Here is a 21,842-nt window from a genome sequence, read left to right as displayed (position 1 = left end):
AGGAAGGGTAGGACTCCTTACAACATGTTCCTCAAGACACAAAATGGCCTAGATATCCATGACCTCACAGTGCCTAATACTACCTACCCAAGACAATCATAATATGAAGAAAAGATCATGACATCAAATAAAAGAGACTGTTTGAGATGGGGAGGGGATAAGATGGAGAGAATTACCATGGGATATTGTTTACAATTATGGAAGTTGTCAAAAAAAAATCACATTTAATTCAAGGAAAAAAAAGTTGCATCTTTATTTCATGTTTGAAAACATGTTAACTATCACACTGCCTTCTGATAAATTCATGTAATAATTCAATCTCTAAGTTGCTTTCATTTTGTCAATAGTTAGTATAAATGCACTGACTGAAACATACTAAATAAGTCTGAAAAGAAATTCCCTGTATATGTTAAGTATTTCTGCATGGATTCAAGATAAGTAGCCTTGACAAATAAGTGGCCCTTAGATTAGATGATTAACCATACAGCTGTGAAAATGTTATATTTAGCACTTACCTAAAAGAATGTTTGCTCACTGATATCAATATGTGAGTAAAACCATGTTCCTTGCATCATTTACTAAGAAGATATTTGCTAAACTTAGCTTTTTTTTTTTTGTGGTGATTTTCTTTTTACCAGGTCCACTGATGATTCTCTTTGATCAGGGCAAAGGTCATGAGAAATTACCAGGACAAAAGGTTAGAGCACCTCCTGAGAGATCTAGATTCAAGGAAGGCTCTGTACCTAAAAGGTTCCTAGCCTCACTAAAGTCTTCTCATTATCCCTGCTCTCATTCCCCAGTAACCGGCAGCAACTCTAAAATCATCTGTGAATACACCATGGTTCCCACCTGGGACAAAGACACTCCTTCAGGGCACCATGACAACCACACCCACTACACAAGCACTTGGGTTCCTGCAGGAAAATGAAAAGTTCTGAAAGGAAGCCATGAGGTGAAGGCTCACTGGTATTTGCTTCCCACTGGCACGAAGTAATTACAGAAATGACTAACAAAGCCTCTGGTGAGTGAACAGTTTGTAATTTGACAGGAGAAGCCCAAGAACCTAGAGACTCAAAAAAAATTATGAAAAATACTGAATGACGTCATGTAAGTATAGCTTGCCCACCCTCCGAAAATAGACTGCCCAAAGCAAGTCTCTAATGATGGCCATGCATGCATTCTGGGCAGGGGTATATTTTGTTTAGTTTTGTGGTTTTTTTTTTTAAATCTGAGTAATATTGTTAATCAACCACAATTTTCAATAGTCAGATAGAAAATGATTCCGTCTGTGCTAAAGATGTCAACTGAGAAAAAAGCAAGTCAAACTCTGCCACCATGATGCAATAGATATTTATCATGAACATGCCGTGGTCTATGGTCAGGCTGAGTAAATCTCAAATGTACCTTCAATTGTACTATCCCATTGGTGTATTACATTAAAGCAGCTGCGGTCCTCTGAAAGCCACACCTAACTAGTAACTTAGAAAGGCAATATCAAAACGACCAGTACTGAGTTCAAAGTGCTGAAAGCCCTTGCATTTCCTCCAGCCTCCTTAGAGTATAGTAACAGTGGAGTTGGAAATTCTGTGGGGAAATACAAATATACAGATTCTAAATTCCTTTCTCTATAAAGGGAACTTCTATACCTGATACGTACAATCATGCTAATATCAATTTATCTGTATATTTCATTACACCAAACAAAACGAGAATGCTTTCATGTACCATAATGCAGATCGATTTTGTAAAAGTTTTTAGAACTTCACTTATGTCTCATTGAAATAGAAAGTAAGTTTGAAATTAAAGTAAGAAATAAAAGACCTTAAGATCATAAATATTTTCTAATGTACCTATTACTTTAGTGTTAAAACAAATTTGTCATACTTATATGTATCATTTAAGAACTTTTGAAATAATACTAATAATGGATAACTTAGATACTTCTGGAAAAAATATTTTTAACTTTGACATAACCTAAGTAGCTTTAATGTAAAACTTTTAAAGAAATCATGAAGGAATATAATGAGATATTTTAATTCACAGGGATAAAAATATAGTATATAAAAAGCAGATTTACTTAAGCCATGACTTAGAGAAAACATTTTTCTGCTTCTACGTTCTGCAAGAGCACATGATAATATTCTCTTAATTGAGGCTAGAGTTGTTTTTGTGACACCTTAAAGGATAGATGATTATTCAGCCTTCTTCAAGACGCCCACCTCTGTAGTAGAAGTCTCTGGATGTGGCTCTTGGAGTCTGTTCTACTGCTGATCTCTTGTAGACAACATGAATTCTTCCTTTCTCTTCCTCCATCTGCTTACCTCTTTCCAATGGTTCAATGAAATACTCTTCGTTATCACTTTTTATCATTCCAGCCTAAAAAACGGAATAAACCAAATTAATTAAAAATATTATTTTCAACTTACATCTTTTTAAATAGCAAGACCCATGAATTCATGAAATCTATTTTTTTCCACATTTGACTATAAATTTTAAATAGTGAAGCTATTAGTACATACAGTCATGCAGATAATGTAAGAAATTGATAAGGCAGGAATAAAAAACATCCATTAAGTCACCAATTTAGTATGATTTACATTATTCTCCCTTTTTTCTAAATTTTATTAAACATTTTCCATGATTATAAAAAAATCCCATGGTAATATCCTCCCTCCCCCCTTTTCCCCTTTGAAATTCCATTCTCCATCATATCCACTCCCCATCTCAATAAGTCTCTCCTCTATTTGGATGTCATGATCCTTCCCTCTTCCTACGATGGTCTTGGGTAGTGTCATAGGTGCTAATGATGCTCCTATGTAAGTTTGACTGAAGGACAGAAGCAGTTAGTGATTAATGGACAATGGCTACTGGACCACGTGAAAGTAGGGAGAAGGTCCCCAAGAATGAGCCCATGTGCCTTTTGAAAACAAATAGGCAAACGTTCACATACTAGCCTATGTTTCTACTCCCCACCCACTAGACCACATATAAAACAAAAAACACCTAAACATCTCCTTTAGAGGGCAAAACACACTTAAGAGAGGCTGAGACAGTATCCAAGGCAGGACAAGAGGCAGCGGCCATGGTTTAGACATGCTCCTCAAAATTCTGTGTGCTATCAGCTTGATCTCCAGCATGGAACATGGTTTAGAGGTGGGAAGGGTGTTTAAGAGATGAGAAATATCAGAAACCAATTAAGTCATGGCAGCTTGACACTCTGGAGACATCAATGTAGCTGTTGAAAGAGCCAAAGCAGTTCTCAAGAAAGCAGGCAATGCCATGCATTCCTGGCCCACTCTGCTTCTCCAAGCATGAGGTGACATATCAGGGGATTTGCTTGCCAGAGACCTACACCATGTTGTTTGGACATTTTAGCCACCTGGATTATGAGCTAAATGAACCTCCTTGCTTTATCAAGTGCTAGCCATAGGGACTGTGATACAGCAACACAATGCTGGGTTACATGACCTCCACTACTTTAAAAGGCAGGAAACCTGAGTATCTTCTATTTATTCACTTGAAGCTTAATAAAAATGTACCTTAAACAACACTGTGCCAACTACTTCAGAAAACAAATCCCCACAGACACAGCTCATCTGGCCCCCAGTTAATTCAGTCTGCTCACATAAATAAAACATGTGCTTACAGGTATTCAAAATGTCCAGTGAGCTGGGTGATAAGTATGAATCAAATTAGACTATTTTCCTTTCATAATCTCATGATGCACTGCAAAACATCAGCAGAAACTAGTGACTTCACAGGCAACTATCTAACACCTGCTTCAATGGACAGCACCATAAGAATGCATCATGACAAACATTCACCTTGGCCACTGATTGGCATTTGCAATGGCTTCATTTAACCCAGCTCGGCAGCCAGAACTCCTTTCTCAAGTAAGCACATCCATTCAGCGGAAGGGGATGAGATCAGCAATGGTCTGGTACTTCCTTGAGCCTCACACAAGGGCTCTGGACAGTTCCAGGTAAGCCAGAAGGAGTGTCCTCTCCACACAGCTATGCTGGGTTCTAGAGTGACACTGGATCTCCTGTTTCCCAAGTCTGTCCACTCAGCAAAGGGAAGAGCTTGCAGAAGTCCACCTGGGACACTGTCACCGGCCAGCCCCCATCACTTCCACGGGGATATTTACTATTTCTCTACTTACAGGGGGCGGGATAGAGTTATGTGGCTCATAGCCAACTGTGATGACAACCAGGATATGGAGCCTGGCTGCAGACCCTGGGGAAGAGAGATTCTGATGAACACATGGAAGTGAGCACCTCAAATGAGCTCAGGTGGCACTTACCACCACGCACGCTCACCACCTCAGTCCTAGGGTCCTGCTCCTGTGGCCCTGCCTCCCAGCCAAGCAGTCCCGCTCTCAGGGCTCACGTGAGGTTCCAGCCACAGGAGGCTTTGAAGTGACACTTATGCTTCTTGCAAGTCCCACCCTACCATGCCATATTTCTCCTCGATGGGCCTGTTCTTTTTAATTTTTCCGGTCTCACTCAAAATGTTAAATCCTTAGAAATGATTTTCTCACTCCCATAGTCCACAAAGGAGGAACTTCATCTTAGTTGATACTACGATTCAGAGAGATGTGTGCACATGTTCCTCTCCGCGGAGGTGCGGGTTGTGAACATTTACCGTCCTGTTTCCTCTACAAGTCTGTCTCCTCCTGAGACACATGTGATCTTAGTCCTCGCGTGCTTAAACACAAGCACCATCCGTGGCAAAAAAAAAAAAAAAAAAAAAAACACAAACAAAACATAATGCACTCAATATTTTTGGTGAAACATTATAGAAATGAATGGTATAAACAGAGAAGGAAGTTAGTTACCCTTATTCAGCTGTGATCAAAATATGACAGAGTGACTTGGAGGAAGGATATGTTTTCTGTTCAGTTTCAGAGGACTTAGCCTGTGCTTGCTTGGCTCCATATGCCTGAGCAATACCACGTGCTGGAAGAGGCCCTTCATCTCATGACAGACAGGAAGCCTAACAGGGATTGACCAGGGCGGGATACAGCCCCAAGGAAGATGCTCCTTGTGACCTATTTTTCCAACCACACCCTACATCCCACAGTTCTATCTGCCAAGAGTGTAGACTTTGAAGCCCTGAATGGACTAAGCTATTCATTCCATTGAAGCCCTTGTAGACATACCCAGAGATGTGCTTCCCCAATCTCCTGCTTGTTTCTCCATCTGATCACACCGAGTCAAGGTTAACCTTCACAGAGGAAGGAGGACTATGAGAGAGGCGCGGGAATTTTCGTAAGATAGGCATGTCGGCATGCTTATGGCGTGACAGGAGGTAGGCGAGGCGAGGCGTCGGGAACAGAGCAGAGAACAAAAGCAGCTGAGACCAGGCCGACGCTCAGCACCTACCCACACTCCAGGCCACCACCCGACATCTGCAGGAAATGCTTCCCCCGTCCAGATCTACTTGAGATCTCCGGGTTTGGTGCTACCTTCTACAGGCCCTCCCCACCTGCGTCACTTTCACCTGAATCGAGAATCACTTTCAGTCTTCTTTGATTACTCTGTATCCCAGATGCCTGAGACAGTGCCTGGATCACACTAAATCATCAATTTTTGGGGGGTGAGGAATGAAAATATGAGAAGGAAGAGAGAAAAGTGACAATGAGGTATAATCCAAGATTGCTGCTAAATTTTGAAATTCACTAAGAAATTAATACTTTCATTCCCAGAAATGGAAAAGTGATCTGAACATGATCCCATGTTGGCAGTCCCAGTACTTAGCAAGTAGAGGCATCAGGAGAAGACTAACGAAGTTATGTGAAAGTCAGTTCATTGTCTTGATCATGTTCCTCTGGTGTAGTGGTTAACGCTGTAGCTGCTGGGTAGAGCATCCAACCTGGTAGTTTATGGGAGGAAGGGCTCACTTCACTGGGGGAGCTTCCATCAGCAGTGGAAGAAGCTGCTCCACACAAGCACGCAGACAGAAACAGAGCCAAGGAACCACCCAAGCAGAGGCCAGAGCTCAGACTGCTCTGTGGATGCCTGTGGGCTGGAATCAAGATCTGCCCCCAGTGACACCCCAGCCCCCGCCCCCACTGCAGGAGTTTGTCTGCTAGGGGTTGAAACTGCAAACTCAATTTTAAATAAAACACCAGAGTCTATGCGACCGTACATTCAGACTATCACATAGAACTTTCCAACTTTTAGTGGGGAAATGCATAATTGTTAGTTAGTAATGTAACCCTAAAAACAAATAATCAGATTTGAGATCTTCTCAGAGGCAGTTACTAAAGCTATTGAAGTAAGTGAAAAAAGAAAAATTAAGAGATTTGAGGGAGAATCAAGAGAAAAACCTAGAAAAAAGTGCTCATAGAACCTTTAGGTTACTTAGAAAATCTGTGAAAGCTGATTGAGCTCTGCATGGACTGGCTCTGCCCATCCTGCTGGATCCTCCTAATTCCATCTTGCTCAGTTTTCTCCAGCTACACAGAGTGTTGACTCACTGGTACTTCCCAGCACACCTAAATTAGGGTAATTGTCATGTTTTATCCCTTTTCCCTGACAGGTGATACCTAGATGACTGTCAACCTTTGAACCACTCTGTGTGGAAATGGGCTTTGTCATATTTTCTGTTAGTCACATCATCCCAAGATAAGTGCTGCATATTTTTGTATGTGAAGTGTGGGATGGACAAGTGGAATCAAATGAGATGGAAGGAAAACGCAACTGAATATTAGCTGTGGGAGGGAGAGAGGGAGAAATGAAGAGGCACTGTTCCTAAGGATACTGGCTGTGTGATTGGGTGGGGTGGGGAGAGACGTGTGTGTGTGTGTGTGTGTGTGTGTGTGTGTGTGTGTGTGTTCCTAATGAGGACAGTTCTGTCAGAGTAATTGCAGTGAAGAAGATGTGAAGAACAAAGCCTGCCAGAGAGAAACTAGACCCACAAGATCATTTCATTAGTCAGGGTAGAAGACATTGCAAAGAGCTATAGGAACCAGAGGTGGTAAAAATTGCATGTATTTCAGATTCTTGCATCTTAGCAATTATAGGTAGGTTCAAGTTCTATTACAGCTCTGCCTGCCGTATTGATTTTCTACCCTCAGCAGTGGCCAAAGTTGGAGTGACTCTCATAAATTTAATAGTAGAAAAGCTATCAGTACTGATAATTAAGCACTGAAGGCTCTTTCATCCATGAACATCCTCATTTACGTAGTTATGCACTCAAGGACGTTTTTTGGAAGCTCTGAGACCGTGTGTTATCACACCCTCATATTACATAGCTCATACTCTTGTCTTCAGCCTCCCCAGTTTTATTTTCATGGGATATATTTATGACATATGACAACTGAGTGACTTATAATGATAAAATCTAATGTGTACAAAATTTAAGAAGTCTAGACCATGGCCTCCTAATCACTAATAGTATTTATAATGCTTCCAGAAACTTCCAAATGATAAACCTATATGCTTTTAGAAATCCAAATAAAGGATGACATATGCCCCCAAGGGATTCTATTTAAACAAATATACTTATTTTAATTCATTTAATGCTATTTAACTGATGTATAGTTTGGTGACATTCTATAGAATTCCTGTTTTGCCAAAGACCACCATATCTACCATTTTAATCCATGCAGCCCAACATAAAATATTTGTTTCTCAAACTAGTTTCAAAACCTAAGCACTTTTTTGTAAAAAGAAAGTCTATTAAATTCCATCTACTATTAAACACATTGTATTAAAGACTTTATTTTGTGTTGATTCATTCTCCATGGTCCCCTGACAGCATTTTGTATGAACATTTATACAACAATCATGTATCCCACAGAGCCACCACTGTTAATTCCCTCTCATCAGGTCAACTGTCTCAGCTACATCACCCTCTTTACACACTGCCAAGAATCTAGAATTAAGTCAGATAGCCTCTGAGGACAGAGACAGAGGTTGCCAGGACCACACTGCTTACTCTCCAGGTGGAGCTCTCACATCCCATAATACACAAGCTTCAGCGTTTTCCTCATCCTCTTCAGATGTGAAATGGCAAATGTGAGTGATGGGTGTGGTCTACAGGGAGTTTCAGATGAGATAATGTCTATAAGTATCTATTATAAAGTCTTACAAGAATTATAAAACACTCTCCTTTATATGTCATGATAATAAACACCAGTCACCAAGGGAAGATTAAGTTTGTATTTGATTTATGACAAAAGTCAGCCCAAGGGACACTTCATAAAGTTCTAGCAAAAATCACTAATATTTCCTCAGAAATTCTGTGCCTGATATGGTAAATGTCTTGTTCCATGGGAAAAATCCAGCATTATATGTGACATGTCTATCCTCTTTTCCTATAAATCATCTCAAATGTGTCAAGGAAGAATACAGGGGCTACATAGGTCTTTTATAACATTTTGTGAACTACGTGCCAAATATATATGACTGCAGTTGAAACTAAATGGCTATCATCTTGGGCTAAATTGGTTATAGCCTTAGACTGCTAGGGTACCTAGTCAGGAGTAAGTTGTAAATGTCTACATGGATAATGGAAAAATGTTTTATCAGGGTCTGCATGTGTAATATATGATATTTAATAAAGATTATCATCATTCCTTTAAGAGACAACATCTTAGTTTCTTCAAGCTACATGAAAATACATCTTGGGATGAACTATTACTCTGCTTCTTCTTCCCCAAACATTTATTTTATTAACGTAACAAGCAAGGTATCATTATGTGGTTCCTATTTCATCAATAGAATGGACAGTTGCTATAGGAAAATTATTTCTAAATCTCTCCAGAATTTTTAGAGATATTTCAATGACATCCCCATAATTTCTATGGAGGACATACTGAAGAAGGCAAAATGGTTGAAAAGGTGTAAAGATTTGAAGGGGGTATTTGTAAACCCCAAACAGGACTTCTTCCTTGAAATATATTATAAGAGGCTTAGACTGGGGGCGTGAATTCAGATAGAGTTTAAGAAGATTCAAGGGAGCTAAAATATCTTCCAAGACATGGCACTGATTTTCATAAAGCCTTCTCTTGTGCCACAAGTACTTTTCACTCCTTTTGATCATCCAGAATCTTATTTGTATTTCCAAGGTCCTCAGCATCAACTTTCTATTGGATGGTTATTTATGTTAGCTGTACTTAGAAATTGAGAACTACTGAATTGGATGTCAACTGAACTCAAATGTAGATCTGATCAAATGGCAGATTTATATCTGGATTTGGGTGGCATTTCATATCACAGTGATGCTTTTGGCTGCTTTATTTCAGTAACATCTAAAAAATCTGGAAGCTCCTTTGTAAATCTACAACACTAAAAGGCTTTATGGAGGCAGTGGCAGCCAGGCCCTCTAGGCAGAAATAAATTAAGATAGGAATCCTTATGAAAACCATTATGCTATCTCAACCCATACAGAAATTAGTCTTATAACAAAAGGACCTAACCATCAGTGACATCACACCTCACCATTTCAGTTCCTTAATTAGAATACAACTTCTAACTCCCCACCACCTGAATCTTTTCACATGAGTCACAAGAAGTTAAACTCTACGGAGATTCCCTAAAGGCTGAAGGGTTGTTTATCAAGCCAGCCTGATGGCTTTACTTTTCCCCCATCTACTGCCAGCCCCTTCCTATCACAGTTACTTGGAACCCAGACAGGACTACTGAGAGTGAACTACAGTGTTTAAACGCTGGCCTGCGAGGAAGGGGCTTACATAAGTGAAGTCCTGGGAAGCCGATCACTGTCATCATTGTGTGCAGCTTGATGAGATCTTACATCCTGTTCTGCTTGCTATGAGAGAAGCTGGGGGAAGATCTCATAGCGAACCAAAAAATTTGCTTTTTGGGTTTTAGGTCTTAACATGTTGTGTAACTAATATTACACAACATGATGTTAAGGAAGCTCACTGTGAACAAACCTGCATCCTTCTTTTAAGTCAGGCATGTGCTATAAATCCTTAGGGGCTGATTCTTACACATCACCTTCCTCCTATTTTCTGATTGATGAGCTTACATTTATTACTGAGTTCAGCATGAAAAGTAACGTGCTTCACTGTGGCATTTTCACATATTTGTGTCTGGATGCTTTGTTCTAATTCTTCCCATCCTCCAAGTCCCCTCCTCTGAAGCCCCACTCCTGTGCCTGTCCTTTAGTTAGCTCCCCTTACTGCTTTCATATTGCTGACTATTTGCCATACATGGATGCATGTGAACTTCATATTCTGTCATACTCACAGTGTGTACTTGTTGAATGGCATACACTACTTACATTTAAAAATAAAATTTAGGGCTGGAGAGATGGCTTAGGCGCTTATCTGCAAAAATCAAAGAACCCAGGTTCAACTCCCCAGGATCCACATAAGCCACATGTACAAGGTGGCACATGCATCTGGAGTTTGTTTCCAGCCGCTGGTGTACGCCCATGCTTTCTCTCTCTCTCTGTCTCTCTCGGTCTCTCTCTCTCTCTCTCTCTCTCTCTCTCTCTCCCCCTCTCTTTCAAGTAAATAAAAATAAAAATTTTTAAAAATAAAATTTAAAGATGATGGCCTCATCTGAAATAAGAGAACACTTTTCTGTAAAAGTTGTAAATTGTAGGATTAAATATGTTGACCATTTTTATCAATATCAAATATTTCAAAAATATGTGCATATTCCTTTTGTGTGTCCTCTTTAACAAATCACCACAACTACAACAGCCTAAGATAATACCAATGTGTTATCTATAAATGTAGACCACAAGTCTGAACTGCATCAAGGTATGAGCAAGGATAAATTCCAAAAGACCCGAGTGGATCAGCAGTATCTCTTGCCACCCTACTCACACAACTCCCACTCACTCACTGCCCCTTCTCATGCGAATGGGTCTGAAATTAGACTCATATGAAGGTAGTCAGCGTAGCTCATTTGATTTGAGTGAAGTCTGAGAAATTCTACCATATTCTGCTCTTCCTATGTTCTTGCCATGCCCCTGCTGCTGGGTCAGTGCCTCTTTTATTTTTAAGTGCTGACTGGCTTCTAAGAAGCCCTTCTCTATCTCATGAAAACAAGATTTTGAGGAACAGAGCCAAGGCACATGACACACTGATTTGCAGAGTCTCTCTGCCACCGCACCTTGCAGAGTAAGATGAGTCAAGTAAACTAGCCTGTAGTTTAAAGTTAGAAAGATACTCAGTGAGGAAAAAAAAAAAAAAAAAAAGGTTCAACTAAACACTGTTCTAAATTCAGAGGCCAGCAGAATGAGGCAGAAAGGACACCGCAGGGTGGCAGAGATAGGACGTGGCTCCGGAGGAGGCCGCCTGTTCATTAGTTCCCAATAAGCGTCCCGGCCAGCCCTACTACATTTCCTGACGTGGCATGCGCTTAGAGGTTGCGTCCCTCTGCGGTCACAACAATTTCATTACAAAAATTCTATGAAGGTAACACACCAAACAAAAAAATGACAAAACAGAAAATAGTTGAATTTTTTTCTTTTGCAGAAGGTAACGGAGTTGGGAAACTGAAATGATGCGACATCTATTTGTATATTTTGTCATTAGCCAGTCTTCGTTGAACACTTAAAACAAATGATGCACGCTTGGGCCTGCCCATCCCCGCTGTGATTATACAATCACAGAGGCAAAGGTCATCCAGAGGTTTCATTTATACTAATTTTCAGAAAATATTGAACATCTAACAAAATACATTCGCTAAGTATTAACATTCATGGAACTTGAGACATAATAAAGACTGACTTAAAGAAAACCTTGGCTCCATTCATAACTACTCATAAAGATTATATCTGAATTCAAAAATATTTTTATTTACTTCTTTGCAAGCAGAGAGAGAGAAAGAATAAAAGAGGGAATGGGTGCACCAGGGCCTCTCACCACTGCAAACAAGCTACAGACACATGTGGCACTTTGGAGAATGCACGAATTTTAAATGTTAAGGCATTTTACTTGGATTTTTTCCCTAAGCTGTGAGTTTGGCGTGGACAAAGATAATCTCCAAAAAATGACTTAATTAAGATTATATTAATACTAATTTGATTAATATGGCTAATTCAACAAGCCGGTAATCCTTCGTATTAAGTGGTCCATATTTCCTTTATGGTCTTGCTACTTACAGAACTGCCAGCTGTAAGAATGACGAAGTCACCTTGTCTCAGCATAAGGGAGGAGCCAGGACTTGGGTTCTATTCACAGCTTTCCTTCTAACTGGTGTAATACTTAACCACCTTGGGGCTATCTCATAATCTGAGGAAATCTTAATGTCCTTCAATTCAATTGCTCTGTTATTGAAATTAAATTCCATTATCAGAGCTCCTATAAAAGAACTGACTTTAAAAAGATCAAGATCACTTATTACCATAATTGAGAACTGAAACATGACTGTAAGGGAAATATCATTAGCTCCTAGAGTAGGTCACAAGCTTTAGCATGCCAGAGAGTTTAGGTCCCAAGCTCCAGCACCCTTGCATGTTCCAAACTCCAGGGCTTCTGACTCAGAAGGACTGGGACGGGCATTAGCCATCGGCAAGTTTAACCTGTACTGCAGATGCTCAGAAACAGCAGCAGTCTGGAAGTTATGGTTTGAGAAAAACTACTTAAAAAATAATATGCCAGTCAAAATGAATTTTTATATGGATATTCTCTTGCTCTGAAACAAATTTTAAGGAGACTACTTAGAGGAAAATGAATACATAGAATCCCTGAATTAAAGTCAAGGTCATAACCTAATAGTCATCTATTAATTATATAGTAAATATTGCATACATTTATGGCATTCTGGCTCAAGGCATCTTAGATTAATAATTGTAAGAAAAATTAAGATTCACTTCATTTAGAAAAAAAAAAATTTGTAGTAGTCCAATGCCACAGGAAACAGTGCTTTACAGATTGCCATAATGAAAGAATAGCATTCAAGGAATACTCAAAATCCAAGAGTCTAACTTTATATTTTAGAGATTATTTAGAAAAACTAATGCACATCATTGATTAGTATATCTTAAAACAAATAATGGCTTTGCTACTTTTTATATCCTTACTTGATGCACTTTAATCATATTAGCCTTACCACCGATTCCATCCATATGATTAGTGTTAAACAACTATTAAGTCTTGGAATGTATATTATGCTACTTTCTGAGGACACATATTAAAGTTATAGTCACTGCTCCTAAAAATAAGCTCAATTGCAGTCAATGTTAACAGTAAAACTTAATGATAAGCAAAATTGAGTATGGAGATTCCATTTGTAAATAAAAGTCCATTCCAGATCAGTTCAAATCTTCTTTCAGTTTGCTGTTTTTCTTCCACTGTTGGATAGATATGGGAAATCCCACAGCATGGTCAATATCACCTAGGCTACGGTTTTTTGAAGGTTAAAGTACAAATGAATCACCTGGAGATGTCAGAATGCAGATTCTGAGTTTTGACCCGAGGGTTTATATATTTAATAAATTCCCAGGGGTCACAGATGTGTCTCATGCTAGGATAGCCCTCTGAGGAAGTCTAGCCTCAGGGTCAACAGAGGGACTCCATGCACTGGAAGGAGGTCAATGACACAGAATGAAATTTCTACAGAAGTCCATGCCTCAATTACCTTTCATCCCATAACCTTTCTTACCATAATCTTGGTACTGACTTCTTCAGAGGTCGAGTTCAATTTCTGCCCCCAGGACCCCAGACCAGCTCTCAAGGCTGATCTGCCACAGTATGGTGGCAGTGGCACCATGTGACCCCTGAGCCTCAGGGAGAGTGCCTCACAGTGTCCCCCTCACTTCATAGACACATGACCCACAGAGGCTTCCTCTAGGAGCCCAACTCCCAAGCTGGGAGAAGCCCGGGGCTTACAAAGAGGCCTCTGGAGTTGCCTGGGGAAGCACAGGCCAAGCCCTAGAGTCAGTTCAAGACATAAGACACATCCCTGTGCAAATAAAACAGCAGGATCTTGGGCTGGAGAGAAGGCTTGGAGGTTAAGACACTTGCCTGTAAAGCCAAAGAACCGAGGTTGAATTCCCTAGGACTCACATAAGCCAGATGTACAAGGTGGCACATGCATCTGGAGTTCGTTTGCAGTGGCTGGAGGCCCTGGCACACCCATTTTCTCTCTCCTTCCCTTCCTCCTCTGGATATAGTGGTGCACACCTTTTATCCCATCACTCGAGAGGCAGAGGTAGGAGGATCACTGTGAGTTTGAGGCCATCCAGAGACTACATAGTAAATTCTAGGTCAGCCTGGGCTGGAATGTGACCCTACCTCGAGAAAGCAAAGCAAAATACAAATGGACCATGGAGCAAGGGTTGTTGAGCTATGATTTTGGGATGATTGTAGGTTCTAACAATGAAATTTCTTAGACGAGAATACCCGCTTATAGGTCAACACATATTAGACTGAAGGCAGCAAAGGAAAAAGCTATTCGATGGGAAGATGCCATGTGACTAGAACACAGGCGAGGCATGGGCTGGAAGGGAAGAACTGTAACACAATGGCTGCGGTGGCTCAAGTTGCCCAGCTGAACGGCTCCACTGAGCACGTGCCTCTGAGTCTCTGCGATGTCTAACTGAGCATCTCAGACCAGGGAACGTGGAGTGGAGACGTCAGTCCCTACATCCATTTGCCTGAAGTACATGTCAGCTTAAGTAAACAGGCACATAAAGTGTCATGGCTTCACAACGATGTACATGTCATGAAGAAAACAACGCAGAATGAAAACTTCCTTAGGTTCCCTCTGAAGTCATCCTTGCTCTATAGCAGTCATCTTTATGAGTTTCTGGTGATATTGTTTCATGATATAATACTGATACCTACAATTGTAAGGGGTGGCTCACATTCAAAACACACACACACACACACACACACACACACACACACACACCCCTAAACCTTGTTGCAGAGCAAGCCCTGGCACAGTAAATAAGGTAAGAGATTAAGCATCTGCTACTTGGAAGGATTTCTTCATTCATCTACTACATAGTCCACTGTGTTTCCCCATTTTGTTTCTCCTGAATCTTTTCTCCACACCTTTGCTATGTGGAAGTTAAAAGCCACACAGATGGGATTGTTTTTTTGTGTTTTTTTTGACAAAAATCGAACATGTTTAACATAACAAAATATGTCTCCTGGTGTCAAAATCTTGGTTAGATATTTGGCTTCTCATAAAGATTTAAATTTATGTTTCCCAAAGATGACTCTTCACTGCTGTATTCCTGACAATAGTCATTGTGGGAATAATGAGGAAGGATTTTGTCAATTAACTGGAGTGCAGCCCAACTTAGTAAGGTACTTGGTATATTTTTGCCACTGTGGAAAGACGCTGCACTCTCATGTTTAACAATTAGCAAAATGACGTGGATAAATTGTCCTAGTTCATTTTAGTTTTAAAACTCATGTGTATATGCATACAAATTTTCTTAAAAGATATGTATAGCCGATATTTGTTATTTTCAGTCATTTGTTTCTATTAGTTGCCACAAATACAACAACTGCAGAACCATTATTTTAGGGGAAATACATGGTTCAATTCCTACAGCATTCTGGTCACATCTTCCAATCCATCAATGCCCAGCCTTGGTTTAAGAGTGCTTTTGTTAAGAGCACTTTTTAAAACACATTACAAGGTTGGAGAGATGGCTCAGCAGTTAAGGTACTTGCCTATAAAGCCTAACAACCAGGGTTCAATTGTTCAATTCCCCAGTACCCATGTCAAGCCAGATGTACAAAGTGACACATGGATCTGGGGTTTGCTTGCAGTGGCTAGGGGCCCTGTGTGCCCATGAGCCTATCATCTATCTACCTCTACCCCATACCCTCTACCTCTCTCTTTCTCCCCCCTCTCCTCTCCTTGCAAATAAAGATATTTAAAAATAAATAAAATACATTACAAATTCAACTTTTACTTAACGTCCAACATCACTTTAAGTCATGCCTGGGGAAAACTTCTGTAATATATATATTTTTCTCTTTAAGTTCACTGGAGAACTCCCACATTGTATGTAGGGGCCATTGAAATCATCAAATTTCTAACAGAAGGCAGAAAGCTGAAATGTGGACCACTACACTCACTCCAACAAGGACATCTATTAACAATATGTGAAAGAAACCAGAAGGTAGACCACTGTTCCCACAGGTAGGAACATATACTGTTAGGTGACTTAATTTTTTTGGATCTCTGTGTGACTGCAAAAACTCCCAGAAGAAGTCATCATAACAGCTGCATATAAATTTTAGCAAGTAAACAAATCTGAAAATAAATAAGCCATAAAGAACAAGGATCAATGGTTTATCAAACTATTACATGTGCTATATTTCCTATACTCTCAATATATACTGTGAAAAACGTTTTGTAAACAGTAATACATTTGACAGTTCTGACAGAATATTCTTCACCTTCTGCTTAACTTATGGATAGTTACATGAACTGTATTAAAATGGTGTCTTTCATTCTGAATATCCTAATTGCAAGTTCCCTTAGACACTGTATGGTACCCAGGAGGTACTGGATAATTGTAGACTAAATGAATCTCGTCCAGTGCTGTCTTCCATAGACAGTACATTAGGGAATACACAAAGTAAACCTGAAAGTCTTAAAATGAAGATGCTTCACAAAGCATTAACCACTTATCAGTAAATATCAGGGAAATCAAGTTTTTAGAAAAAAATAGCTTTTTTTTTGACAAATATCATTAGGAAAAACATCTACACCACAAAGGCCATATGTCAAAGACTTGTCAACCATCTTCTTGAAAAACTATCAAAACATGTATGAAAGGTAAGACCATGTTGCTGAAGGTACCACAGGCTGAGATCACAGGACATCAGAATACCATGCTGAAACTAAAAAGGGAAACTCGTGCGCTCTTGGCTGGCCCGCATGGTGCTGGAGGGCTCTCTGGGAGTTGTTGCAGGACAACAGTCCCAGCAGAAGGCCTGCAGACTATAAAATCAACTGGCCAGACAAGAAGTACACACGTGTGCAATAGTGGCACACAGCCTCTGCGGGTAACCAACTGTTCTCTGACTGGACATGAGGCCCACTCAGTGGGAGAGAGCTCCTACCTGCTACTGGAAGCCAAGTCAGAAGCCAATGGTCAGTCCAGGTCGGACTTCAGAGAGAAGCTCCCACTGCTCTCTGGAGAAGAACAGTGAGCTGTCACACCAAAAAGTCTCATATAACCTTGCATATCCCTGTTAACCCAAGCTGCTCTCAGCCTTGGTTGTAGAAAAGTCTCTCACATAGCCTTGGTTAGAGAATTTGTTTTACTTTACAGACAGTAGAGAAAACAGAATAACCAAGGTCCATCAACAAGACAAGAAGATAGCCAACTGCAACCAAAAGACGTGCCACCTCTTCCACACCTGCTGGGGCCAAGCGACCTTGCTGGGGAAACGGTAACGTCACTTCTACTCCGCTAGCCTGACGCGCAGCTCTAGCACTGTGGGGCAGGCATGGCTACCAAGCGAAACCTACCCGAGCAGAAATCCAGAAGCTGAAGAGAACGCAACACTAAATCACACTGGCAACACGCCCGCCGGGGCTCAGGGAGCGCTGCAGAAGAGCCGCAAAGTGGATAGAGAACCTGAGCTGCGTCTCCTGCTGCCCCACAGGGGCTGACTGGGGCCTCCGCGGCCCCACAGTGACACCACAACCCCACTGAGAAGGGCCACCAGGGTAACAGCAGTAGGGGAAAGGGGATAAAAGAATGTACATTATATCTATAATTGTTTTTAATGAAGAAAGAGGGCTCCATACCACCTCAGCGCAACACACATGACCCAAGAGCTAGATGTTCTGCTTGTGGATCCATCACCCTCAGTCAGGAAGGACTTTGTCATGACCGCAGTCCAGTTTCTTTCGAAATTCATCCTCAGGTAAGTGTGCAGACCCAAGGACTGATGAGGACAATTCTGTGCTAGAGCTGGGCCAGGTGGCCAGTCATATCCGCTAGGTCTCGAGGTGTCCACTAGCCCTCCATACTGGCCCATGATAAAACCACCTCTTATGAGACATTATGACAGAAGCAATACTAGGACCAGCTCAGCTCTGGAAAGACCTGGGGCTCTGACTGCGTTCAGTATTTGCAACAGTGCAGTGCACACAGTGAGGCAAGAATCTTTCCTAGCCTTTCAGGTGCTCACTGGTGTCATATGATACTCATATATGTATGCGTGTGTGTGTGTGTATATATATACATACACATGTACCACATACATATGTACATGGTGTCTTCCATATTCATTGATATTAACATAGATAATAACTCTAATAGTATTGGTGAAAAGACAGTTTAGGAGAACCAACAAACCTTTACTATCATGAATTCTATTAAACTAGAAAGCTGTTTACTTCATAGAAATGTCTCTGTTGAGTTCCCTTATAGATTTAATTGTTGCTTTGAGTGTTCATGACTTTAGCTGGTAAGATTTAGAATGAAAATAAACCAGACTAAACTGAGTTAATGATACATTCCAGAAGATTCATGAAAATCAAGGTATAGGGAAGCAGAGTGATTCAGTATACATGGTAACACAAGGATTTGTGATCTCGGAAAGAGAGCCCATGGAAGACAATGAAAGAAACATTTATGAGCATATGTCATTTGGTAGAACTATCCTAATCTTAATCATTGCTCCTGGATTTGTTTTATAGTCTTTTAAGATTTAGATCTTGGCATAAGAAATGACTTTTGCAAAAGGACTGAGTTCAGGGAGTAATGGCAAGTATTATCAAGTGAGATTGCATCAAATTAAAAGCCTTTGTATGGCAAAGGAAATGATTTTACATAGGGAAGAGGCGACCTACAAAAGTGAGAAAACTTTTCCCAACTATTCTTCTAATACTCACAACACATACAACTCAAAAATTAAATACTATTGTATTTAAAACTGAAATTAAAAAAATAAACACTAGCAGGAGACAATAATCCAATTGATAAATAGCCAAATTAACTGAACAGAGAGTTTTAAAGTGAAGAAATACAAATGACCAATATCTTCCACATGCTGGTGTCTTATTCTGTTCCAGCCATTTCCTAGACACCAACGTCCCTTAAAAAAAAAACAAAAAACAAAAAACCCAACAACCCACAATTTATGATTTTCCCCCAAATAAACTCAGTAACTTGTAATTTATCCTTATTGAGTCTGCTTTTATCAATCCCTTGTTAAAATTGGATAAGGACCAAAAGTTGGGGATCATAAATTTGGAAGACTCCTCCTGAGCCCCCCAATTCTGTATCAATTAGATGAACAAAGAACATACCACACTTAATACAGAATAAAGTGCTACCCTTTAATCCCAGCACTTGGAAGGCAGAGGTAGGTGGATCACTATGAGTTCGAGGCTACCCTGAGACTACATAGTGAATTCCAGGTCAGCCTGAACTAGAGTGAGACCCTGCCTCAAACAAAACAAAACAAAACAAAACAAACAACAACAAAAAAAACCAAGACAACCAAAAAGAATGTCATAATTCAATGCATTATTTTGCACAATGTATATATGCTAGTAAAAAGGCAATGATTAAGGTCTGCTAAAGGACCTTTGCTTATATAGAGACATATACTAGAAATCAAAACAGTAACTCAAGGAAACTTTATTTCAAAAGAAAAGTAATTGGTCCACTACATGGTAAAGTAAGTCAAGCTTTTATGGAAAATAATTTCATTCAAACAAATAAAACAGCAAAAATGTGCACTTTAAATTTTTGCAAATGTTTTTCTGACTGACCTAAAGACCACTGATTGTCCTGTGGGCTACTGAAGACTTTAGTAGCCTTCCTCTCTCGTCTGCTGCACTCCACCTCCCGTGAAAGAAACAAGCAGCATGATGAACACAGTGTCAGCCTCACAGAGCTCTTGAGGACATAGGACAGTCAGTCTCTCAGGTTTGCCTGGGGCTATACTTTGGGTGCTCAACCCAAAGCTTCATGTTCCTGGAACCCCTCAGTCCAGTCAAAGTGGACCCCCCCCCATCATCCTCTTGCTATTGCCCTTTGAGAATCGCAGTGCTATATCAAATCAAAAGATCAGCTTGCTTAACATGCTGACATCCCCAACCGACCACCATGCCTTCCAAGTCCCGGCAAAACCTAACTATGGGCCTCTTATGTTTCCACAGGGCTGGACAGAAGCAGGACTTGAAAACAGCGGCGTCTCCTCACAGCCAGGTAACCCTAAGCGTATCCAAAGGAAAGGCTTGATGTTATATTAGGTAAAGTCAAAATTAAGCTATATTTAGTTTTTTTGTGGTTTGAGACACTGGGACTGGACCAGTGTAACTTCGTAAGTAGCTGCTAAAACATGTTTGGTTCTGGAAGAAAATACATAGCATTTCTTTAAATATTTTTTTTTTTTTCACAAAATACAGACCAACGGCCTAGTGAAGATCAACAAAACAGTCTTCAGTTTCCCGAGAATTAGCTCCATGTTTTTCAAAAAGCTTCACTGAGTAAAGTATATTAACTCTGCTTTATGACAACCAAGTGCCAAACCACATGTTTTCCCGGCATCACATTAGTTCCTTTTAAATGAAATTGGGTAGGACTAAGTCATTTGTCAAATAATAGTCAATTTTTCCCACACTTTCCCCCTTTTTGTAGATGAATTATTTTTGAATATTACATATAAAATGTATGTATGTGATAACTAAATTATTGGCATGATTTTTAACAATATATAGCATTGTTTTTTTAAAAGAATCATAAAAATAATATTTAATTTTAAATGTTATAAGAGCGCCATCGTAACTGGTGATTTTCCTTTATATGACATATTTAACATTATTGAATTGGCAGCAGACATCCATTTCAAGCTCAAAACATTTTTCTTGCCATCTTTCTCACAAAATTAAATGTGTGCCTACAGTTGCTATGTTACTGGTATGATCCTTACCCTGGCATAGTAATATTGTTTAAATAAATCACTTTCTGCAAAGGTGTTTGCTGAAACCTTAAAATATATTTCCAAAAGCAATAATTCCTTAAAAATGAGACTTCTATGTCCAGTTTTTCTTTCTTGGTTATGTTTTAACTTCACTTATATTTGTACTTCAATTACCTACACATTCATTAAAGCAGATATTTGTGAATTTTACTGTACTTTATTTTTGAGGCAGGGTCTTAGCACAGGCTGACCTGGAACTCACTCTGCAATTAGGGCTGCCCTCAATTTCACAATGATCCTTTTACCTCAGCGTCCAAAATGCTTGGATGAAAGGTGTGTGCCACCATGCCTAACTATTTATAAATTTTAAAAGAAAATGTCTAGAAATGTCAGTGCAAAGTTCCAGAACACATACAAGATACTGCTTAAGTTTCTCTACTTCAAAGAAAACAATGCAAAATAGCTGACCAGGAACTATCACTGCTATTTCAAAATGCAAGGCTTCATAAAGGTCAAATATCAAATTATCATAATTCTATGATAATGTTAGAGAGAGAGGCAGAACAAGTAAGCAAGAAATGAGTTCATGGTAAAAGCAACTCTCATATTCCTGCCTCAAAGCCTAGCAGATTATCAGTCTCTCAAAGTTAGTTTTACCCTTGGTCAACTGCTGCATAGCAGAAATGCCGTACCCACATACTAACGTCACTCCCACCAGTTTTCTGGAATTTTAGCTTACTCTTCTCAAAGGAAGTCACATTCTGTAAGAGAAAAAAAGGTCACTTATGTCTTTGACAATCCCTGTGGGTACTTGATTCTTAGAAGATGAAGCCAGGGCACTTTAGTGGAGCTTGTGACATTCACCAAGTCCCAAACAGCCAAGCTCTTCACAGGTCATTGTTTCAGCAAGTAGGCTTGGCATGGTCTCCTGCATCTGTGCCCGCCAATGCCCAACACCACCTTTGTACCCACCCGCCAACCTCCCCTAGAGCTC

General features: G+C 40.0%; 1 protein-coding gene across 4 annotated transcripts in view; it reads right to left on the bottom strand.

Moving 5' to 3' along the window:
* The window catches only part of Adamts3 (ADAM metallopeptidase with thrombospondin type 1 motif 3), a 183,715-nt gene that overhangs the window by 85,584 nt on the left and 76,289 nt on the right, over positions 1 to 21,842 (bottom strand). For all 4 annotated transcript variants that reach the window (XM_045161178.1, XM_045161179.1, XM_045161180.1 and 1 more), the window contains exon 4: positions 2,220 to 2,376. In XM_045161178.1, the coding sequence (XP_045017113.1) occupies positions 2,220 to 2,376 (157 nt within the window). The remainder of the gene's footprint in view (positions 1 to 2,219; positions 2,377 to 21,842) is intronic.

This window comes from Jaculus jaculus, chromosome 11, assembly GCF_020740685.1.
Source record: "Jaculus jaculus isolate mJacJac1 chromosome 11, mJacJac1.mat.Y.cur, whole genome shotgun sequence".
NCBI classification, from domain to species: domain Eukaryota; kingdom Metazoa; phylum Chordata; class Mammalia; order Rodentia; family Dipodidae; genus Jaculus; species Jaculus jaculus.
This window is presented reverse-complemented; position numbering and strand designations above follow the sequence as displayed.